The following is a 24,146-nucleotide window of genomic DNA, read 5'->3' as shown; positions in this document are numbered from 1 at the left end:
TAGGAGGGGGAGGGGCAAGATAGGGGGAGGGGGATAAGAGGTACAAACTGCCATGTATAAAATAAATAAGCTACAAAGATATATTGTACAACACAGGGAATACAGTCAATATTTTATAATAACTGTAAGTGGAGTATAACATTTAAAAATGGTGAATCACTATGTTGTACACCTGAACCTTGTATATATCTTACGTCAACCATACCCCAATTAAAAAAAAATTTTTTTTTACAAAAGCATGCATAGGAATCCAGCACATACAAAGGAACAGGTATGTCAGTCCAGGAAAAGAGTTTCAACCTACGAAGGATTTTTACGGGCGATGAAGCCAAAATTGCAGATGAAGGCCAGGCCTTAGGAGCTGGGAAGCCTTTAAATGCCAGGCTAGGGCTTTTGGATTTGGGCCTAGGGAACAACGGGTCTTCAAACTTGTTCAGAAGCTGAGCACCTGGCAGCCTCTGAGCTCTTCCTGGAATTCCACAAGTGACAGATCACGCTTCACTCCAGGACAGTGTTAGTGTTAAGGAACACATGGCCATTCTCCGTCTGCAGTATGAAACCATCCCACAAGCAAGCATGCTGTGAACAAAATATGTCCTCCAATCAGACAGGATCAGTCTCTTCCAAATATTCCCATTAGCAGTTACAGGCCGTTTGTTTCCTACTCCTCAAGGCCTGTGTGCTAGCATACAAGCCCAAGTGCCATCTTTTTTCAGAAAATGTAGGGAAAAAACAACTTAAAAATGGACAACATTCTGAGAATTTACTTCTTCACTTCAGATTGGGAAGAGGCTTCTTATAATCTAAGGGGCCCAAGGCGATGCCACAAAGAGCAGTGTCCTCCCTGAGTCTCCATCTGACAAGAAGGGGGTGGGGACAGAAGCATCACCTGAGACCAAGTTTTGGACACACATTCAGTCCAGTCTGGTCATCTTCACATTCCCTGGGCTCTCCAGTCAATGAAAGGGGTGTGCGGGTGGCCCTTTCATCCATGCCCACAGTTCTAAGCAACACAGAAAGTACCTCAGAGTGGGGCCATCGGCTTCTGCAAAGGCCAGGAGTCAGTGTGAGATGTTGACAAGCCATCCTTGTGCAGGGTCCTGGAGTGAGCGCGATATTCACAGTGCTGACATGACTGACAGCCTCAGAGTGCCCCCAGATGCTGCTCTCCTCCCCTAGGGCTCACCGTCGGCCACCTTGGGCTCCTGAGGCCTCCCAGACTTCTCACCTTCAGCCTTGGAAGAAGATGAGTACCTTCGCCCCTAGGTCACCTGGCCAGGAATGGGCAGCACCCTGTACCCAGGATGTGGGCTTCTATGAGCTGGCAGGGGCATGGAATCCTTGGAGAGTCTGTGTGTCGTGTGCCCAATGCCTGGGGGAGCTGAGAGGTCACCAGGAGCCGGATGTAGTAGCCACCAAACACTGCCAGCAGCTGCTGGGCCATTTCCTGGAAGAGGTAGGGAAGCAGAGTGAGGGCCATAGAAAAGTATCTAAAGCATGAGGGGTACGCCAAGTGGTCCTTGCACCCCTGGACCAGCAGTAATGCCCACTAGGAAGAACCCGGCAAGGCCCTCACCCAGGACAACTGCAAGATGCCTGAATCTGGTCTGGAACTCCAGCTCTCAGGCTCTGTGGAGCTCCTGCAGCCTCAGTTTCCACATCTCTGAGGTGGTAACCTAACTGCTAATAGGTGATAATAACATGCACAAAAAAGCTAGGGAGCTTCAAAGCACTAGAGGAATTACCATTGGTTTATACCAGCCCATCGTGCACACACACACACACACACACACACACACACACACACACATTTCTCCAGTTTCAAGTGTCTGTGATTTTGTAAAGTACATGACATCAAGGTAACGCACTTGAAGAAAATCACCAGTAAATGGAGGCATGGTTGGGGGAATACCCCTCTGACGGCAGGATTCTTCAAGTCATACACAGCAGTACCTGCTGGATTTCTTCAGACAGTACTCCTATATTAAAAGTGCTTATCAAAACTGGATTTAGCACAGAAAGACAAATACGGTATGATTCCGCTTATATGAGGCACCGAGAGCAATAAATTCATAGAGACAGAAAGTAGAATGGTGGTTTTCAGGGGCTGGGTAAGGTAAAAGAATTTGTATTTAATGGGTATGTTGTTTCAATTTGGGAAGATGAAAAAGTTCTGGAGGAGGGTATAGTGATGGTTGCACAACGATGTGAATGCGCTTACTGCTACTGAATCGTACACTTAAAAACAGTTAAGGCGGTGCATTTTATACTATGTATATGTTACTGCAGTGAAAAAAATTAAAAAGTGAAAAAGAGGAAAAAAGTTTTTTAATTGTATTTAACGCATGCTCTTAACGCATCTGGTCTCTAAAGTTCCATCCACCTGTCTGGCAGTTGGGATTCCAGCAAAGATGCTCCAGTTTCTTTTGTGTGGCACGGAAGTCTTTCACAGTACTTGTGTCCAGTCTGAATGTAATGAAGTAAAGTGTGGGTTACACCCAGCCTGTTCACGTCAATACAGTTAGGGATCAAGAATAGGCTTTTAAGTCAAAAGGGCCAAATGGGAATGTCAGCTCAGCCACCCTGGGATGGACCCTGAGCGAAGTCACTTCACCTTGCTTAGCCCACTTCCTCATCAGTAAAAGACAGAAAATCACAGCACCTTTCTGGTTAAGCTGGAGTGAGGACTAAAGGCACTAATGGATAGAAAGCCCAATACCTAATTCGCAATAAATGGCATCAATATCACTACCATTATCGTTATTCAAAAAGCAGAAATTCCACCTAGCTCTGTAGGATCCGTGTTTCCTTGGAGTTATCCTTTGTGCTAGAAAAATGTTGAAAACGTCAAACAGCCTACCACTTACTAACTCAGATTGGTCTTCCCGCCCATTTATTCTAAAATTGATAACATAAGAAACAAAGAACTGTGACAAGAGATTGGCCTCCTGAGAATCATAGGACTGGTTTCTGCCTTGGACTTGGCCACATTCTCCCTTGTTCTGCGACCTTGGGTGAGTCAGCTGACCTCTTGGAAGCTTATTTCACCCATCAAGGAAGAAGGGAAAATAATCTATACTTCAGAGGATATGCTAAAGAATTTTATGCATGATAAAAACCTGTGAAAATGAAAGAGGTCATTATAACTATTTCTCCGCCTCTTGCACACACTGGGTTCCTCCTGAAATATGACAGTCTGGCCCAGGTTGAGACTTGGGCATTGCTTGTATTTTCCTTTGCTATTTTATAAGGGCAGCTACTTTAAAAACATGTGCACACACACTGAGACTTGATATTCATGACAGGAAATTGTAGTACTATTGGTTTGAACGAATTTGAAAAAATAATTTAAAAGACCCATCATAGTTAATGAGCTATTTCACATAAACCCAGACATGCATGCACAAGAAAGAACGTGATCTCATCAATCTTTTCAGCTCTTTGAAGAGATTAACATTTTCTCTCATAATGGTCCTATTTGCAGGTCCCCCCACTCCTCATCCATACAAAAGGGAAAGTCTGGGCTGGTTTGGACCTTTAATCCCCAAATCTATTGGCTAAAAAGAAAATGCAAGTGCTCTCCTATATCACACCCTGCCGCCGGTCGCCCCTCACTGCATGTGTCCCAGACAGTGGGCCTGTCCTCGTGGTGAGAAGAGGGTTGCACAAGCCGCAAACCACATTACCAGACTTCTGGTCTACTAGCTCTTGACCATACCCAACAGACAGCTTGGGTGGCAGGACCCAACAGAACTCCGGAGCAGGAGGAAAGAATTCAACAGAGATGCATACAAGATTTAAATATCCAACTGCAATTTAAGGAGATGGATGGAGAGATGATAGATTGATTGATAGATTTAAAAATGATCCAAATATTCACCAACATGTTCATGGTTAGGTAGGCTATGATCCATCAATATGCAACTACATATCCAATAGAACTACACAAAAGAATACCAAGATATTTTTTAAATGGGGTGCAGGGGCACCCAATAAGTATAAAATGATTCCTCTAAGCTATCTTTTAAAGTGCTGGGGTAAGGAAAAGAATATTGAAAACTAGTAGGCTAGAAGATGTGTATGGTCCCTACCAACCCAGTAAAGGCATGTCCCCAGGAATCTAGAACTTGAGAGCCCCACACGGACTCTATGCAAACACCTGGTGGGGGAGGAGGGGACCTGACTGGCCCAGGTGCTTGTTACCTCCGGCTCAGCCTCAGGAATAAGCTGGCGAAGCTCGGTCTGCATGAGTGGCCTCTCCGAGGGATGAGGACTGCTGGGCAGGAGAGGAGCTTCCTCCAGCAGGTTCTCCGGCCCCTCGGCCGCCGTGGGGCTCACCCCAGTCTCCATGACAACACACAGCTGGCTCAATCTGCTTCTCAGCAAGGACTGCAAAGGAAACAGAGAGGGGCTCAGTGGTGTCCTAAGTTAGGCGGATGGAGGATGCCGGGTGGTTCCCTGAGCCGCAGACCCACATCGGACGGATAGACCGTCTACAGACTCAGATGCTGACCTCAGGAGACTCTGGAGAGATCAGATAATTCCTGCAAAAGTATGGTCAGAAGCACTTTTCCTTCCATGCTCTCATCTGCTCCTCAAAGCAGCCTGGGACGTGGGAATCTTTACCCATATGTTGCAGATGAGCAAACTGGAGCTCAAAGGAATTGCCCAAAGCCACACAGGAACCAATGGGTCCAGATCAGGGCTAAGCCACAATCCTGACTTCAACACCAACTACAGCACTTGTGGGGGCCCGAAAATGGATCCCGGGGAAGAAGCACAGGGCTCGAGGAGAGGCGAGCTGGGCTCCAAACTTAGCATCACCAACCAGCTATGCGGCTTCTCAGAGCCTCAGTCTCCTCCTCTGTGGAACTGGAGCAAACTCTCCCCGTTCCTTCTCAAAACATTCAGGATTTCAAACAAGTGAAAGTCATCTAAATATACGGTATTTTCCTCTGCCAGAATCTTTATTATTGTTGTTGTTATAAATGAAATATATTCTCACTGTTATTTATTATTATTATTATTATAGATAAAATTTATATTCACTGTAGAAAATGTGGAAAATGCAACTAGTTAAAAAGGAAAAGAGGACTTCCCTGGTGGCACAGTGGTTAAGAATCCGCCTGCCAATGCAGGGGACATGGGTTCGAGCCCTGGTCCGGGAAGATCCCACATGCTGCGGAGCAACTAAGCCCGTGTGCCACAACTACTGAACCTGCGCGCTAGAGCCCGCAAGCCACAACTACTGAGCCCACGCACCACAACTACTGAAGTCCAAGCGCCTAGAGCCCGTGCTCTGCAACAAGAGAAGCCACCGCAATGAGAAGCCCGCGTACTGCAGTGAAGAGTAGCCCCCGCTCGCCGCAACAAAGACCCAACGCAGCCAAAAATTAAATATAAATAAATAATTCTATTTTTAAAAAATTCTTTAAAAAGGAAGAGAAAAACAGCCATAATTCCCTAGGCAAAAACAACCATGATTCCACAGAGGTATTCTTACTTCCAAGTAACTTTTCCTTAGACATTTGTTCCAACGCTGAGGTAATGCAATCTATACAATCTAGCCTCCTGGTTTATTTTTTGTTTTTCACTTAAGGTATCTCACCTCTTGGCTCGTCTTCATTTCTCGAACATGGTCGGACAAAAACTGCACACAGGTCTCCAGGTCGAAGTAGACAAACCAGAGCTGGGGAGAGAAGCAGCCATGACTGCTGATGCCAAAACCCACCAGACCTCGAACTCTCCATCTCTGAGACGGGCCTCACCTCCTGCCTCCTCGCTGGAGACTTGCCCTTCTGGGGATGACCAGATTCATCCCAGTCTCCGGCGTGAGCATGCCATTCTGCTCTCTCCCACAGTCCCCCCCGCACGACGGGGTCTGGTAGACAAGTGGCTTCGTGTGCAGATTTGGAAAATGTCAAACCCTGTGCCTGCTGGGGGCCCACCTGTACCCCACACCCTGGGCCCCTCACCAGCTAAGAATGCGGACGTGGTGCTGAGATTTATCAATCCTCCCAGGCAGAGCCCAGCCAGGCTCAGGCACCCTGGGCCTCAACCAGCCCAGCTGTGTCCCAGACCCACTGTGTGACCTCTTTCTAGTCACTTCAGATCTCCCCATTGCCTTGGGGCCAAGAAAACAACCATGCCAGGAGGACAAGGCCCTCAGCGTCTGACCTGCCTCCCCAGGGACCTTGTCTGGGTACTGAGGGCTCGAAACAGAGGAGGCCCCATCTCTTTGCTGAATAAATGTTCAATGAGGAATGTGGCTTGGATGGTCTCCGAGCTTCCCTTCCAGCCCCGCCTCGTGGAGGTTCTAGGCTGCTGGTTACCACCCAGAGAGGAGTCTCCAGAAAGAAACACTGGAGCAGAGAGGAAGGAGGGGCTGCCGACGCCATCTCCGTTAGCAGACTCCGGGGGACACTGCACAGACTGGGAGAGCCCAGCCCCGAAGTGGGTTCACTGGAGAGGTCACTCCGAGACACAGTACCTGAATCACACTCTGGCAGCCTTCCACCGTGTCTGTCACCCCCAACAGCACCCGGTGTCTCAGGAGGGCTCCGTTGGCAGCCGCCAGCCTCAGATCCGTGTTGGCGTTGGCCTGTAAGACAAACGCCAGCCCCATGGCCCAACCTCCATGCTGCCGGAGAGCTCTTGGGCCTGAGCAATAACCACACACTGTCCCTCCCCGAGACACCACGGAACAATCCTGGTCTCCGAGACACATCCATTGTCTCCCCTATAAAACAGACTGTGGCATTGTTGGGACAATAAATTCAACAGTGTCAGAGAGCTTCGGGTGAAGCCCAGCTCTGCTACTTCCCGGCGGTGTGGCCCTGGACAAATGTGTCCCTTCTGAGTCTTGCTTTCTTCAGTTGTTGAAGAAGGATAAACAGCATCTCCGGCCCTTAGGAACATGGTGAGATTGAACTGAGATTGTGTGTGTGACGCACTTAACCCGGTGCCTGGGACACAGTCGGGGGCCACACATAACTGAGGGAGGAGGCGGTTGGAGACCTTTGAGCATCGATTGTGGGAATAAAGCACCTACTTTCCATACTACCTAACCCAGTGACTGGCCCTCGGAGGGGGGCTCTGGGAATCCATCTCCTTCTTTTCCCACCAGAACCAACTGACGCCATGGATGACACAGTAGGTGCCAAGCAGATTGGGCAGGAGAGGACAGGAAGGGTGACAGGACCCAAACCTCTAGAAGACCCTACAAGGACTTTCAGATGCAATTAGAAGGCAACCCAATCGAGGACAATGGTCCCCAAAACAGGAAGGACCCCTGTAGGGAGCTTCTGAATGTGTGAGAAGGCCCTTACGGTTGTCACAGGCACAGGACAGGCAATGCTGGCATTTAGGGACGAGGACCGGGGATGCTAAACACATGCCTTCCACTGTAGGCCACGTCCCATGACAGAGAATCTCGCACGTGGAAGAACTGTCCCCCAGCCTACCTGAACCCTAAATGTCCCACTGGACACGAGCACATGTGAAAAACTCTCTTCATAATTCTCTGACTGGCCAACCTAATTCCATTTTACATATAAACCTAAAGTGTTTTGTGAATAGGTTTTAAAATACATTGAATTTTCCAGGAATGCCACTAAAGGCACACCTTGTTTATTGCATTTCGCCTTATTGCGCTTTACAGATACTGCCTTTTTTTTTTTTTTTTTTTTACAAACAATGTTTGTGAAAGTCCTGAGTCGAGCGGGTCTATTGGCGCCATTTTTCCACGAGCGTTATTTTTTTTTTTTTTTTTTTTTGCGGTACGTGGGCTTCTCACTGCTGTGGCCTCTCCCGTTGCGGAGCACAGGCTCCGGACGCGCAGGCTCAGCGGCCATGGCTCACGGGCCCAGCCGCTCCGCGGCATGTGGGATCCTCCCAGACCGGGGCACGAACCCGTGTTCCCTGCATCGGCAGGCGGACTCTCAACCACTGCGCCACCAGGGAAGCCCCACGAGCGTTATTTTTTAACTAAGGTATGTGCACTGCTTTTTTTTAGACATAGTGCTTTTACACACTTAATAGACTACAGTATAGTGTAAACATAACTTTTATATGCACTGGAAAGCCAAAAAATTCATGTGACTCTCTTTATTGTGATATCCGCTTTGTAGCAGTGGTCTGGAACCAAACCCACAGTATCTCCAAAGTCTGCCTGTATTATAAAAATCAAGGGGTGATTATATTTTGTTTTGCCTAGAACTTTAGCAAGGGTGCTCACCCTTTCAGAAACCCCTATCACCGAGATTTCAGGTCCTGACTCCATCTCTTAACTACCTATATAACCCTGGGCAAATTAGTCACCATCTCTGCCTTCACACCCTCACGTCCAAATTGGAGATAACACCCCCTAATAATAAGGGCTAGAATAAGGATGAAATGAGTTAATCCACGTAGGACACCTGGAAGAATGAACACTCGATATATGTCACCTAGTAATATCTTTATGATGACGATACTGAACTGAAGACACCATGTTTTCCACGGTACCATGTTGGCCACAAACGAATATTTTTAGGAATTTTCAACATACCCTAGTGATGTGTTTTACTCTCTAGGGGATAAAAGACAGAGTCTTGCCTGCCTTCATAAGCCTTCTGATCTTGAAAAAGGCTAATAATGACCCAAACAAGGGGAAAACAAGGCAGTGTGTACAAATGCTGAGGCTCTCAAGGATGCTATGTGATGCGGGTAGGACACAAACAGTAAGAGTGACAATGGTCAGGAAGGGGGATCTGCATGGTCCTGAGAGATGAGGGATCCGAGGATAAAGAAGTCCTTGAGCTGAGGCTCAGAGGAAGACCTGAGCAAGGCTGTGTGACCACAGACTAGTTACTTAACCTCTCTGAGCTTTGCTTTCACCACTAGTGAAGAGTAAATAATCATAACAGTTGATACATAGTGAGCATTTATGTAACACCAAGTAAGATTATAAGCACGTTGCATGTATTAAGTCATTTAGTTCTCCCAACAATCCTAGGAGGGAGCTAAAATTATTATCCCATTGTACAGATGAGAAAACTAAGGCCCTGAGAGGTTAAATAATAAATCACCCCAGGTTGCAGGGCTAGCAAGTGGCAGAGGTACCCTGCCTCCTTGTGAGGCTGTCGTTGGGCATGGATATCAGGCCCCAAACACAGAACACATAATAAGTGCTCATTAAACGACGGTCATATGAGAAAGTAAGGATCCTGGAGGGGATCAACAAACAGTGATGACAGAAGGGCCATTATGTACCTGGGGCCTCCACGCTGCCCTTACGCGTAAAGATCCAGGGTCTTGTTTGTCTCTGTGCCCTGTGCCTAGCACATCTTCTAGGCACTTGCGGAGGCTTCATAAATGCCAGCTGAATAAGGAAGAAAGGGAGGAAGGAGGCAGAGAGCCACGGCAGGCATTCCCTGAACTGCCTCCCTGAAGCACCTGCCAGGTGCCAGATATTTTGCTTGCTCCTGATAACGCAGGGCACTTTGCTTCTTCCCCCTCCCCAAGAGAAGGTTCTTGCTGCAGAAGCAGCCAGCTCCACTGATTTTTTTATAGGCCAAACACAGGGGCCATGAGAGCTTCACAGAGCCCAAGGGCAGCATTATTCTGTCAGCCTCATCGCAAAGCCCAACAAAGATCCTTTCAGAATGATTAAGCCATGAAGTTCCTATTTGTCCCTGTGAGCATAGGCACTAAATGGAATTCATACCCCCAAACCCTGACCACATTTCCCAATGTCGCGCCCTCTCCTCCTGAGTGAGGCAAGAGTGGAGTGTTTGCTAAAGATCTCAAAGCCCAGCTCTGTGCCAGGTGCTGGGGGAGCTTCTGAAGCAGCTGGAAAGACAGTGGAGGGGTGGTTGCCAGAATAAGGGTCCCCCAAGGATGTGTAAATCCTACTTCCCAGAACCTGTGAATTTATGTTACTTGGCACAGAAAAATTAAGAGTGTAGATGGAATTAATGTTGCTAATTAGTTAGCCTTAAAATGGGAAGATTGTCCCAGATTATTTAGACAGCCCAATGTAATCACAGGGGGCCTTGAAAGTAGAAGAGGGAGACAGAAGACTCAGAGTCAAGAATGCGAGAAGGACTCAACCCACCACTGCTGGCTTTGAAGATGGAGGAAGGGGCCATGAGCCAAGGAACGCAGGTGGCCTCCAGGAGCTGGAAAAGACAAGGAAACAGATGCCCCCCCTAGAGGCTCCAGAAAGGAGGCAGCCCAGCCCTGTCAAACTTTTAAACTACAGAACTGTAACACAACACATTTCTGTTGTTTTAAGCCACTACATTTATGGTTATCTGTTACAGCCACAGAACACCAATACAGTTGGGTATTGACTGAGAAGATGGTTTGGAATCTGAGCGTCCTGGCCTTGAATTTGAGCTCTGCCATTTATTAGCAGCATGACCTTGGACTACTTCTTGGGCCTTTCGGAGCCTCGGATTCCTCACCTGCAAAATGAACGTAAAAGCCTCTACCCAGAGATTTACTGGGGGGTTTAATGAGTTAATGCATGTAAAGCATTTAGTAGATGACCTACCACATATGAAGTGCTCAACAGTAACAAAAGACAGATGTTGAAGAAGCAGAAGACAATTAGCAAACCATACATTAAGCCAGGGGGTATCGATCTCCTTTGTGAATGAGATCAGGAATCAGAGGGTTCAGTCTTTGAAGCTCCACTCTGCCACTCAGAGTGGGATTGGGACAAGTTACCTAAACTCCCTGATCACCCAACCCATTCTCTGCCTCAGAGGTCGTTACTGGGGTTAAATGAGATACAACTGTCAACCAAGCACCAGGTAGAGTCCATCCACCTCTCCCCAGGTACCCCATGCTGTGAGGTGGGTCCAGGAAATACCCTCGCTCACAGGGCCGTGGCAAGCACCCAGGCAGAGGAGGTGCATGGAAGGGCTCAGTCGCCTCAAAGTGCCATCCTCCCCACTCCCAGACTCTCTCAAAACACAGCCTGCTTCCAGAAAAACAACCCACAGGCATTAGAGAGAAAAACAGAAAGGATTTAGCCACATGTGTGATTTGATTTCTTTTAGTCACTGGGCACATGGGCCAGGGTGAATTTTCATGGTTGGGGAAATTCATTGAAGCAGGTAAAAGAAAAATCTGACTTGGGATTATCCTGTCCACACAGCCTTTCTGGAGGGAGCGTGGCTGGAGTCCCCGGATGTCTTACCTTCCTCTGGTGTCTCTCGAAAATGAGCACAAGAGTCAGGGTCAGGCTCATGGCAGCCAGGGTCACGAGCAGCACACCCACCCAGTGGTTCCCCAGGGCGAACATCTGGCTGGTGGAGTAGATGTTGGCCCATACCACCACGTAGAACACCTGCAAGAAGCCAGAGAAAGGGCACGGTCAGGAACACCAGTCCTCAAACGAAGCAGCTCCATTCCAAGGGACACCCTCTGGCCACTTCTGATGCCCTCCATGGATGCGCGAGCTCACAAGGCCAGTCAGAGGCTGATGGGGACGGGAGATTGGGGTGGTCTGTGAGAATGGGCCCTTGTTCCTTGTTCAAAAGCAAAGGGAGAGGCAAGGGGTTAGAATAGCTACTCCAAATCCTTGCTTACTCTGAATTCAAATAAAACAGAAAAGGGCAGGGGGCTTGGGAGTGAGATAAATTTGAATCAGAAAGCCCACGTTGATCCTTCAACAGCTAGGTGGCCTTAGACAAGTTGTAACAACTCTCTGGGCCTCAGTTTCCTCATCCGTAAAATGGGGATAATAATACCTACTTCACAGTGTTGTTATAAGGGTGAATAAGATAACCTATGTAACAGCCTAGCACTTCTTAGGAAATCAGTAACTGCCAGTGGCCATCCCTTCCGCTCCCAGAAGCAGGACATGGGAGTCAAGAGTGCTTTTTGACCATTTATACATACAGAGGAGTGGCAGGTCACAGCGGTTAAGAGCACATATGCAGAAACCAGAATGCCCGGGTTCCAACACTGGCTGTGCCATATTCTGTATGCCTGTGTGTGTTTACGTATATATATAGGTGTATACATATGTTTATATGTATACACACACACATATATGACTAGAGCTGAAATAGACCAATCTGTTGAACAGATGGGGAAACCAAGTCCCAGAGAGGAGGAAAGTCTTGACAAAGCCAGACACTGAGTCCAGAGCCTCAGTGGTGGGTCTACAGATTCCCAATCCCCCAGCTCTGCCCTTAATAAACCCTGCCTCCCATCCTCTGCATGGAGAGCTGGTTACAACTCTCCCCCATGAATTTCCTCTTATACCAAACCCAGGTCCGGGTGTACTGCTCTCTCCCAGGCAGCCCAGCCACCAGCCCCCAAACCCGTGACCCACACCAACAGGCTCCAGCACACTGTGCCGAATTCAGCAGTGCCTCAGAGGCCTCCGTCTCTCTTACCACAGCAAAGGCCAGCCGCATAGGCCTCGAGTTGTAGATGATATATCTTCTCACTTGGGGCTCCAAGAGGGCACTCTCAGCCAGGCTCCTGTACTGCTCAGCCGGGACCTGCTTGGCCACCCAAGGGAAAGAGACCCGTCAGCCACGGAGAACCACATCCCACTCCTTCCCACCAGCAGGGGTGTTTTGGCCAGTTCACGTGGCTATCACGTGGAAGGGGGATGAGGTGCATTCCTGGCTGCTCCCAAAGGCAGAATGGGGAGCATGGAGCACGGCGTGGCAATCACAGGGTGCAGCATCCAGCTCAGAGAAGGACAGGCACCACTGGGGAGGTGGGACAGCTCGAGATCCAGGAGGACGTCCAGGAGAGGGATCCCTGTAGCCCAAGGCTCAGCACCTCACAGCAGACCCAGGATAGCCGAATGCTTAAGGTGCAGGGCATGGAGTCAGCCAGCCCCGGGTCTCCAAACCTTGGCCCTGCCCCTCATGTGCTGTGTGACCTGGAGCAAGTAACCCCACTTCTCCTCAGTTTCCTCCTCTTTAAAATGAGGATAGGGACTTTCCTGGTGGCGCAGTGGTTGGGAGTCCACCTGCCAGTGCAGGGGACCCGTGTTCACGCCCTGGTCCGGGAGGATCCCACATGCCGCAGAGCAGCTAAGCCTGCGCGCCACAACTACTGAGCCTGCGCTCTAGAACCCGTGCTCTGCAACAAAAAGAAGCCACCACAATGAGAAGCTCCCGCACCACAACGAAGAGGAGTCCCTGCTTGCCGCAGCTAGAGAAAGCCCGGGCACAGCAACGAAAACCCAATACAGCCATAAATAAATAAATAAATAAAATTTTTAAAATAAATAAATAAAATAAAATGAGGATAATCAAAGTACCCCTTGTAGAGGTGATAGGCATATTAAATAAGATAATACATATACAATATTTACAATAAATACAATAAATATACATATGGTATGTAGACACATATTATCTGGACATCTTTGGGGGCCTCTGTTCTCTTACTTAGATAGATATGTGTGCCTAAGTGTATGTGTACACAAGCCCGGTGCTGGTTCCGTAGTGAACACTTGATACACAAGTGTTATTCTCAAACCGTACCATCAATAACTATCAATACAGTCCAAGATACTGAAAATTCACATCTTCCTGCCCAAACAAAAAATGTCATAGAGCAAAGGTCCTATGAGAATGGACTGCTTAAGAACACAGAACTTAATCATTAGAGATATTTAGGAACATGGTAGAACAAGATGTAAACTGTTCATCAGTTAAGGAAACCCAATCTGAAGACAACTGTTTAAGAAAAATGTCCTTTTGTACAAAGGCTGAAAGGAAGCGTGAGAAGTAAAACCAGCTCATGTGCTGATGTGGGGCTAGTACTGTCAACTTGGAAAGTTTCCCTTTAATGGTGATAAAATGTTGTTTTAAACCATAATGCAAGGAGTAAACTCTCGAGTCTTCAGGGTAAAATTAGCAATGTAGCTTCCTCAGCCATAAATAATCCTCCCTGGGCAGTGAAGATGAAGGCCTAATCATGCTGGAGGATTTGAGAAGGGCAAGAACCACACCTGTGGGAACTTAATAGCAATACCACAATTTATTGAACATTTACTATGTGCCAGGGCCAGCGCAAGTGTTCCTCGAGCACTACTTCTCTTAATCCATACAAAAACCCTGTGTAATAGGTATTAATATTAACCTCATTTTACAGATGATGAGACTGTGGCTCAGAGAGGTTAAGTCACCTGCCTAAAGTCACCCAGGCAGTAAGCAGCTGAGCTGGATCTGCATCCAGATCTATGAACCCCCGTGAAGCCTATGCCTCGAATCACTATGCTTGAAGGTACTGCATTATCATCTAATGAATTCACACACCCTTCCCTTTGCAGAAGCAGTTCCTTCTCCTAAAATGCCCTTCCTCCTGTCCACCCAGCAAACTCTTTTTCCTTCAAGAGCCCAGATCAAGTATCTGCTCCTCTGCAAAGCTTTTGTTAGAATGAATAAAGGAAAGCTCATTTATACTGGAGTTGGGAAGGCCAGAAGGAGGTGCTCTCATGCCCTACCACTCATTGTCATCTGCAGACTCCAAACACGAAGAGAATCACCTTGCATCTCCAACAGGAAGAAGGTCGGTTTCTGCCTTTTACTACCTCAGCAGGAGGAAGATTTTCTCCTCGCCTGGCAACAGCCCAGCCAACCAGAGGCTGTCACAACTCAGCCAATGAAAAGCCACTACACTTCGAACCCCAGTTTCCCCCACTGGCCTCCTTGTTTATAAGAGCCCCTCCCAACTTCTCTTTTACCTCTATAAAAGAACAGTCCTTTCCTTTGTTCCTCCAGACTTGCCCAGTTTTTACTATAGCATGCCTGTCCCGAATTGCAACTTTCTGCTATTACCGAATAAACCCATTTTGCCAGTATAATAACGGGCTGCTTTAGTTTTAAGGCGGACACTTTCATAACCACTGCTCCCTGAGCTGAGTTTATCATTTTCTCCTGTGAATGTCTTCAATGTCTTGTGCATCCCTCTACTGCAGCATTTATACCATACTGTTCTGCTTTACCTGACGCATGTCTATCTCACCCACTGGGCTCTGTGAGCAGTGTGACACCAGGCACGGGGACCTAGCCACCTCTGTAGTACTCAGTGACCGCCTAAGTGGCCAGCACAGGGTGGACACCCCAAAACACACATCTGTTAAGTAAATTAATTGGAAGGAGAGGACATCTTCCTTATATTCCCTACCATGTTGAGCACAGGGTAGGTGTTTAATAAAAATGTTGTGAATAATTGGATGATAGAATAGATAGACGGACAGACAGGTGGATGGATGGATGGATGGATGGAAGAAAAAGTACTAAGGACTCCATAAAGTCAGCGCTCACCTGAATGCCCCAGGTCTGCAGTTGTTCTTCGGCGGCTCCCAGATCGAAGGAGATGGGTGCACAGGTATTGTCAATCCGGAGAACTGTGAGGACCTGGCCGTTGTGGAGCTCTGAAAGCAGACCAGGAGCTTCATCAGGCTGAGCACTAAGGACTTCGGGTGAGCCCAGACCTTGATGGCATCACCTCCTCCAGCCTTGAGTACATTCTCATGGCAAGGAGGGACTTGCCATCCTCCAACTCCTACGGGAGAAGGACTGGACTTGACTGGAAAGCTCCCAGGAGACAGAACTGAGGCCGGAGGCTTTTAGGACATTATTTGAGACCATAAAAGGAAGAACTTCTCAAGAATGTGAGCTCTGTCCACACAAAGTCTGGGAGGTAGTGGGCTCCCCCTCACAAGGGATATTTAAACAGAGATTGAACAACTAATTACACTGAGGAGATGATCCAGCAGACATTTATTCGAGGATGGCAAAGGAAGTGCAACCAAACAACTTACATCCCTGGTGGGCTCAGAGTCTGAGTAAGAGGTAACAATGTGGTAGGCACAACAGTGAACCCCCAAGGATGTCCCCACCCTAACCCCCAGAACCTGTGAATACGGTATCTTACATGGCAAAGGAGAATGGGGGTTGCAGGTGAACTTAATGGTATTAATCAGCTGGCCTGAAATAGGGAGATTATCCTAGATTATCTGGGTGGGCCCACTGTAATCACAAGGATCCTCAAAAGTGGAAGAGAGGGAATTCCCTGGCGGTCCAGTGGTTAGGACTCCACGCTTTCACTGCTGAGGGCACAGGTTCGATCCCTGGTTACGGAACTAAGATCCCGCATGCCACTCAGCACAGCAAAAAAAAAAGAAGTGGAAGAGGGAGGCAGCAGAAGAGCCAGGAGGGATGTGACTACGGAAGAAAGGTACAGAGAGATGGAACATTACTGGCTTTAAAATGGCAGAAGGGGACTTCCCTGGTGGTCCAATAGTTAAGAATCCGCCTTCCAATGCAGGGGACGCGGGTTCGATCCCTGGTCGGGGAACTAAGATCCCACATGCCGCGGGGCAGCTAAGCCCAAGTGCTCTAGAGCCCGCGCGCCATGACTAGAGAGAAGCCCGTGTGCCGCCCGCACGCCGCAACTAAAACACGACGCAGCCAAGTAAATAAATAAATATAAAATTTAAAAAAAAAATGGCAGAAGGCTTCAGCAGCCATGGACTGTGGGTGGCCTTTAGATGCTGGAAAAGAAAAGGAAACAGATTCTCCGCTGGAGCTTCCTAAAGGAATGCAGCCTTGCTGACCAGGGTGTCAGGCTGTGAGCGGACAGTCTGGCCAGTGTCAGACTTCTAACCTACAGAACTGTAAGAGAAGAACTGCATTTGCTAAGCCACTGTTAGTGGCACCTGTTACAACAGTCACAGAAAACTAATCCGCTGACTTACGGGCAAGCCCTCCCCAGTGTCTCTGCACTCGCTCAACATTTTAGAAGCATATATTGAGTGAAGTCATAACTCAAAAACACACATCATCTCAGGCTTGTCACAATGGCTATCAAATTTATTCGAGGATGCCCTGCAGGGCTGCAATGAAGCCAGACCAGGAGACCCGAGGGAGGCCAGCTACAGTGAAATCCCCTCGGGTCCAGGGAGGAAGGGCAACAGAAAGAAGCCAAACCAACTTCCGTTCTGAGTAGAGAAACTCTGAACAAAAGGACCGAGATCTCCTTCCATCACGTACAAGGCCCAGGGAGCCAGCAGAGAGCAGCCAGGGCAGCTGCTGCAGGGTAGTCCAGCCCTGAGATTCTAGGATCCCAGCGTTCAGCCACGCAGGGCTGGGAGCTGAATATTTCAGCACGTTTTCTGTAGCTGTTGCTCAGAAAAGGAGGCAGGGCTGAAGGGATTAAACCATGAACATGTTACCTGCTGGCTCAGGGCCCAGCTCGGGGTTAATCCCTGAGTCTTAAAGCAAAATGACTAGCTCTACCTTCCTGGGAATCCCTGGCCCACCCAAACGCTCCTCTAACCCCTCACCCCGTCCATCCCTGGGCCCTGCCACCTGGGCCAACAAAATCTCTCCCAGCTCCGTGCACCCCTTGGTATCTTCACCACAACCCTAGGCCAGGCTCCCTTCACCTCTCCCTGTACCTGCCGTAGTCTCCTAACTGGTTTCTCCAACCTGCTCTTCCTCTTATGATGCATTCACACAGCAGCCAGAGCACAGATCAGATTAATACAAATTCTCTGAGTAAAACTTTCAAGAGCCTCCCAGTCCTCTGGCAAAAACCAACCTCCTTACCAAGCTCCCTCGGCCCTTTGAAGAACTAGCCTCCTGCCAAGCTCACCTTGAAGCCTCAGCCTCACTCTGTGTCTTGCCACCCCAGCCTCCTTAGCCCCTCGGACATGTAGTGTTCTCTCCCACCCCAGGGCCTTTGTGCATGCTCTTCCGGCTCTCTCCCTAGAACACATCCACCCAGCCTCACTCCATTATATCCAAGTCATCATTTGTGTTCCAGCTCATTAATCCCTTGCCCAGGAAGTCTTCCCTGACATTCTAAACTCATAGCAGATCAAATCTGTCTGATAAACCTGCCCATAACTACATGCTCTCCTCCTTTATGCTTATCAAAGATGAGCACATGTGTATGCAATTACTTGATTAAAGTCCACTGTCTCCATCAGACTATATACTCCCACATTGGTTTTGCACATCACTGAATCCCCTGAGCTGGGTTCAGTGCCAGGTGTACAGTAGGCACTAAATAAATGCTTCTTGTATAAATGAGGTGGGGAAAGCACAAGCTAGATGCTTTGGGGTTCAAATGGTAACTCAGCCTCTCTCTAACAGAGCACCTTGAAGAAACAATTTAATCCCTGGCCATCCCCTTAGAGGATGACTATATCCACCGCGGAGGATTTTGCAAATAATTAAGATGATGAAAATTAAGCGCTTGGTGCAAAATGGGTACTGAATGACTGGCTGCTACTGTTGTCATAATTTAAAAGCCAGCTTGTCAAAGCTCCTACGTTACCATAAAGGCACACCAGTTTAGCTGTGTTGGTTTTTACCTTCCCACACCTTGTTCCAGAAAGGATTTAAGGTAGCTTCATAAAATAAAATATGAAAAGATAAAATTAGATTTAAAAATAAGTAAATGAGGGAAAACAGACAAAAAGAAGATCAAGACCAAAATAAAATAGAACAATAAAATGCGATAAGAATAGCTTCCAGGGGCTGATCCCATCCTATGCACCAGGCATGGGATTAGGCTCACAGTCGTGATTCCATTTAATCCTCCAAGACTCCTAGAAAGTGGAAAACCATTACAATGGAAAAGGAAACTGAACCTCGGAAAGGAGAACCAGCTTGCCTGGTGGTACCAGGGGAAATGAAAGTAAGAAGAGAAGAAGTGAAGAGAAAGGGTAGCATACAAAATGCAGGCAGTCGTGCTGTGCGGAGCCTCAGACCCGCCCTCCACTGCACAGCACAGAGCAGAAAACACACACTGAGCTGGATCCCAGGCATGGAGGTTGTGAACCACTCCCCTAGCCTGGCTCTTTGCACTATGAGGACAGCGTTTGCCTGAGCAATGTGAGGACTTTTCATAGTGTCTCTGTTTCCCTTTCAAACCATGAGTTCCTGGATTCTTGGTAATAATCTCTCTCATCTGCTCCTCAACGTGAGAACTGCAAGTCCTCCACTTAGAAATACTTGTTTTTACATCTAGGCTAAGAAAAAGGATCTAAAAAGCTACCAAAGAAGCGTGTGTGTGTGTGTGTGTACAGGGAGCTATAGGGGCAAGAACTGGCTTGCCAAAAACCAGTAGAGCTATATCTTCAAAGAGCTGAAGGTAAATTACTCCATTCCATTTCATTCTACTGGTGTGTGTGTATGTGAACTGCTTTCCTAATAACAGTAGTCATAAAAGGAACCCTTGTTTTTAAGTTTTAAATCATCTAAGAAACAAGCCACAATGCAAAATGCCATCTCCCCTTGCCTATGCCCAGCCACTCATTCATTCATTCATTCATTCATTCATTCATTCAACAAAATACTTATTGAGCATCTACTATGAGCAAAGGGCTTCCCTGGTGGTGCAGTGGTTAAAAATCTGCCTGCCAATGCAGGGGACATGGGTTCGAGCCCTGGTCTGGGAAGATCCCACATGCCGCGGAGCAACTAAGCCCGTGCGCTGCAACTACTGAGCCGGCGCTCCAGAACCCGTAAGCCACAACTCCTGAAGACCGGGTGCCGAAAGCCCGTGCTCTGCAACAAGAGAAGCCACTGCAATGAGAAGGCCGCGCACTGCAACAAAGAGTAGCCTCCGCTCACCGCAACTAGAGAAAGCCTGCACACAGCAACAAAGACCCAATGCAGTGAAAAATAAATAAATAAAATAAATAATAATAAAATTTTAAAAATAATAATACTATGGGCCAAGCCATGTGCTAAGTACTATAGACACAGTGATGAACAAAGCAAAACAGGGACCCTGCACTCGTGGAGCTTACATTCTAGTGAGGAAACTGGACATTCAACTTTATTACACAGGTAATTATTTAATTACAGACTGGTAATTGCTATAGGGAGAAACAGGAATATATCAGAGGGTCCCAGCTTAGGCTGGGCCATCAGGAGAGGATTCACCATGGAAGGGATATCTGAACTTAGCTCTGAAGGATGGATGGAAATTAAGCAGGGAAAGGGAGGCAGGGAAAGGGCATAACACACAGCAGGGACAGCAGGTGCAAAGGTCCTGGGGCAGGGCAGCATGGCAGGAACAGAGAACAGGGGCAGCAAGAGCCATTTAGGCAGGCCTGGCAAGCTGGAGAATGATAGATCTTCATGCTAAGCCTAATGGGAAACACTGAAACAGAAAGCGATTTGGTTGGCTGTGCATTTTTAAAAATCTCTCTGAAACACCATGCAGAAAACAGAAGAGACAAGGAGGAAAGGTGCTAGGAAGCTACAGCAGGGATCCTGGCAGAGGGCAATCTAAGGAGCTCGTGACAGAGAGAAGAGGTAGAAATGACAGAAAGTGGCCTGGAAACACATCCCCGAATGCCCACCCTTATCTAAAGACACTTTTGTGCCCCTCCGCTCCCCTCCCCTCAATCATACTATGTGAGTCCAGTTCAGCATCCTGGGGGGATAGGGGAGGAAGGAATTAAGGGTCATGATCCTACCTTGCCCCCAGCCAGGAGGGCTCCCGCCAGGCAGGGCGCTCCACCCAGGGGAGGAGGTGGGCAAGGGGCCGGCCGCCCCGCCGGGGTCCATCTGCGGTTCACACGCCATAGCAGAGCCAGCAGGATTTCTGCTTCCCCTTCTCAGAGCTGTGGTGCATCCTGGAGCAGCCAGCTCAGCTTCGCCTGCCTTCAGAAAACGACATCACGAGAAAGAAGTTCAGGCCTGGTCCTGGGCAGGCCAGGCTCCTCAGGCTCTCAAGGCCAAAGCCATCACCAGACCAGTGAGAGCCACCAGAGTCTTCCCTTGGACTGTGAACTTGCTGATATGCTGAGGAATGTTCTCAGAGGGAGTGAGGGGCAAGGGCGAAAACCCTTCAAGGTCTTGCCTGAGACTTCCTCTGCTCTGGGATCTTCTCCAGCTCAGACACGTCGAGGGACCCACAGAGAACTCACGAGCTGACCAGGCCCCACCCCCAGGCATCTGGGATTTCCCTTCCTGAGTACAGGAGAGGTATATTCCTCATGGGGAGCCATGTTTATACAAAGCAGCAAAATGTTATGAAAAGAAAAGAGCAAGGACTTTAGCACCAAAAGACCTAGATTTGAACCTTCACTCAGCCCTCACATGCTCTGGGACATTCACTGCCAGGTACTTGACTCCCTGAGCCGTTCTGACCTGATCTGTAAAATGGGTTCAGGGAGGCCTATCTGGCATAGCTGCTGTGGGGGTAACACAAGGAAACATAAGTATGGCATCCAGTACCCTGCTCATCATAAGGCCCATTTCCTCACAGGTTTTTCCCATTTAACAGGGTCAAAGATGTGACATGACCTGCCCAAGGTGGGATGGCTGGGAGCTGTGGAGACAGGAGATGGACCAGGCTATCCAGCTGCAGAATACAAGCCCCTCGTGCCCATGCCCCTGAACCTCAGCACCCAGCTCTGGCTATCGCTGAGCCTCCTCCTTAAACCACCTTAAAAAAGACTGGGTCGGGCTTCCCTGGTGGCGCAGTGGTTGAGAGTCTGCCTGCCGATGCAGGGGACGCGGGTTTGTGCCCAGTCTGGGAAGATCCCACATGCCGCGGAGCGGCTGGGCCCGTGAGCCATGGCCGCTGAGCCTGCGCGTCCGGAGCCTGTGCTCCGCAACGGGAGAGGCCACAACAGTGAGAGGCCCGCGTACCACAAAAAAAAAAAAAAAAAAAAAAATACTGGGTAGAGGGAGACTGCATTTCCCAGGTGTGATCTAGTAACAAGCTCCAGTTGGCATCTGAACTGCCAAGCTGTGGGATGGCAGGGACCACCTCCCCTTACCTAGCCCAAGCCTGGCGCACAGCAGGCACTCCCAAATATCACTGAGTACCGGTCAGTCATATCACCCCTTACTTCCTCCTTCTTATCTTGTATCCCCCAAGAGGCATGAAAGCAACAACAGCCCAAGGATGTCTGCCCTGCACTTGGCAATAACTGAGGCCCTTTGCTGCCTCACCTGATTATATCCTAGGCCCAGGAGACAAACAGAATCCTTGGATCCATTTTCCAGACCAGGAACCCAGGGACATCATAGCTAGGAACCTGCTGCCCGGAGAAGCTGTACTGGAATCTCAGAAAGGTCCTTGAACCCACCCTCCCTCCTCCAGGCAGGAGGGACCACCCACAAGCTGGGGCTGCACAGACATCCTTCCAGACTGCATGGAAGGTTCATTAGTTGCAAAACCCCACAACTAGACATTGTCTTTGGGAAGAAGAAATCCCAGCACCCCAGTGGGCCCAATTAGCCTCCACAAAGTCCCAACCAGGAGAATTCATTCACCTGAAGGCCATTTAGCGTAATGGATAAAAGCAACCTGCACAGTCCTGCCACTTCCCACGTGTACGACCTGGAGCAAGTGACTTGTATCTGCCTCAGTTTCTACACATGTAAATGGGAATAATGTAACGAGGCTGTTGTGAGGTTTAAAGAATTCATACCTGAATCACTCGAGAGCAGCATGGGGCAAAAAGGAATATAGCAATCATTATTTTTACTCCGCAGACACTCCCTAAGAACCTTCTAGTGCCAGGCCCTGTGCTTTCTAAACTATAAAACCAGAAATAAAATCTTAAGTCCCTGTTCAGCCCTCCCTGCTGGGTACCACCATCTGGTGGGAAAGAGAGACTCAGAGAAAGAGAAATAACAAACAGACAATGACCAAAGAAGGCAGTCAGAGGGAGCCGGCAGCGCCTTGGAATGAGGGAAGAGTGTTTCAGGAGGCTTCTTGGAGCAGGGAAAGAGGCTCCTGGCTCGGCAAAGGTAGAGCAAGAGAAGGGGCTACCGAGTAGGGAGAGGTACAAACCAGAGGCCAGGATGGGCCCAATCAGGGCAGCCTCTGCACTCACCCTGCAGCCCCTCATCCAACCTGGAGGCTGCAGAGGGCACGAGGGCTGTTGGCAAGACTGGCCAAGGGCAGGTGCTGACCCATCACCCATCAGTGTGTCCTGACCTGCCACCCCACTCAGCCCTGCACTAGCCCTAGGGGACAAGGGAGGGAGGGAGAGGCACCAGGGGTGGAGTCAGAGCCAGGGAGCGAGCGCAGCCCTGAGGTTCCTGTAACTAACGGGTCATCCACTTCCCAGCTTCCTTAACTCCCACTGCTGATTCCACTTAACCAGACCTTCCAGTTATCCATCTTTTTGAGCTGAGTGGCAAGCCTCTGCAAAGGAAGATATCCTAAAAGTCCCGCTGAGCAAAGGTCTCCATTTCTGCAGACACTGAGTGCCCAGCTTCCCCAGGAGGCCCTGTGCCTCACTGAGGGGTGTGCATGTGTGCCTTCGTGTGTGCTGGGGGAGAAGGGGACTCCTACAGTTTTCACAAGTCAGGTTTTGTTTTGTTAAACTGGAAAGTCCCAACAAGGGACCACAGAGGGTCTGTCACAGTAGTTTTGCGGTGGAAAAGCCTTGAGAGGCAATGGCTCCAAGCTCTCCACTTTCCACATGAGAAAATTAAGACCCAGAAACGAAAGTGAACTCTCCAAGGTCAAGGAGCCAGGTGGGGGATGGAGCCACAACGGAACCGAGCTCATTCGGGCAAGGGATGCTCCGCCGCATCTGGCCTTGGCCTTGGGCAGCTGAGTCTAGCTTCAGGTTCTGCCCTCAAGTCTCCTCCCGGGTCTGCTGCCTCTGGGCCTCCCTCACCCTGAAATCACTCCCACTGTCCCAAGCCCACCGGCTCCCAGGAGCCGCCCGAGAGCAGCTCCCAGTTACGACAGAGGGAAATGGGGCCCAAAGGCGCAGGAAGAAAGCGGACGCGGCCCGCGGCGCCCACCCCAGACCAAGATACGCGAGCCCAGCGGCAGCACGGGACCCGCGCGGCTCAAATCTGGGCTCGCGGCCGCCCGCGCCCGGGCCCGCGCGCGAACACAGGGGGCGCGCCCCGGGCCCGCGCACACTCACCCGTCCGCGCCGCCGTCGCCGCCCTCACCGCCGCCCGGGGGTCCCGGGGTCGCCGAAGGTCGGGCGGCGCCGCCGCCCCACAACGCCGCAGCCTCGCGGCACCTCTGCCCGCGCTCCGCCCGCCGCCCGCGCCACGCGCCGCCCTCCCGGGTCCCGCCCCCGGGCCGGGGCGGCCCCGCGCGGTCACCCCACCGGGAGGAGCCGCCCGCCAGGCTCGCCTCGGGGCCCAGAGGGAAGCCGGCTCCCG

General features: G+C 49.4%; 1 protein-coding gene across 3 annotated transcripts; it reads right to left on the bottom strand.

The window, feature by feature from the left end:
- Positions 1-277: 277 nt before the first annotated feature.
- Positions 278-24,023, bottom strand: TMEM268 (transmembrane protein 268). 3 transcript variants are annotated; one of them, XM_065879337.1, is made up of 9 exons: positions 23,900-24,023; positions 20,471-20,657; positions 15,294-15,403; positions 12,396-12,503; positions 11,189-11,338; positions 6,491-6,601; positions 5,609-5,689; positions 4,204-4,389; positions 278-1,447 (listed from the first exon to the last, which is right to left on the bottom strand). In XM_065879337.1, exons 2-9 carry the CDS (start codon positions 20,577-20,579, stop codon positions 1,268-1,270), a joined length of 1,035 nt encoding a protein of 344 aa, XP_065735409.1. In that variant the 5' UTR covers positions 20,580-20,657; positions 23,900-24,023; the 3' UTR covers positions 278-1,267. The 3 variants fall into 3 exon arrangements, with proteins under 3 accessions (XP_065735409.1, XP_065735408.1, XP_065735407.1); XM_065879336.1 differs by lacking the exon at positions 23,900-24,023 and having other exon boundaries at positions 278-1,100; positions 1,229-1,447; positions 20,471-20,652; XM_065879335.1 differs by lacking the exon at positions 23,900-24,023 and having other exon boundaries at positions 1,268-1,447; positions 12,396-12,506; positions 20,471-20,579.
- Between the last annotated feature and the right edge of the window lie 123 nt (positions 24,024-24,146).

Source organism: Phocoena phocoena, chromosome 6 (assembly GCF_963924675.1).
Source record: "Phocoena phocoena chromosome 6, mPhoPho1.1, whole genome shotgun sequence".
Lineage (NCBI taxonomy): Eukaryota > Metazoa > Chordata > Mammalia > Artiodactyla > Phocoenidae > Phocoena > Phocoena phocoena.
Note: the sequence above shows the minus strand (reverse complement) of the source record. Positions and strands in the feature narration are given on the sequence as shown.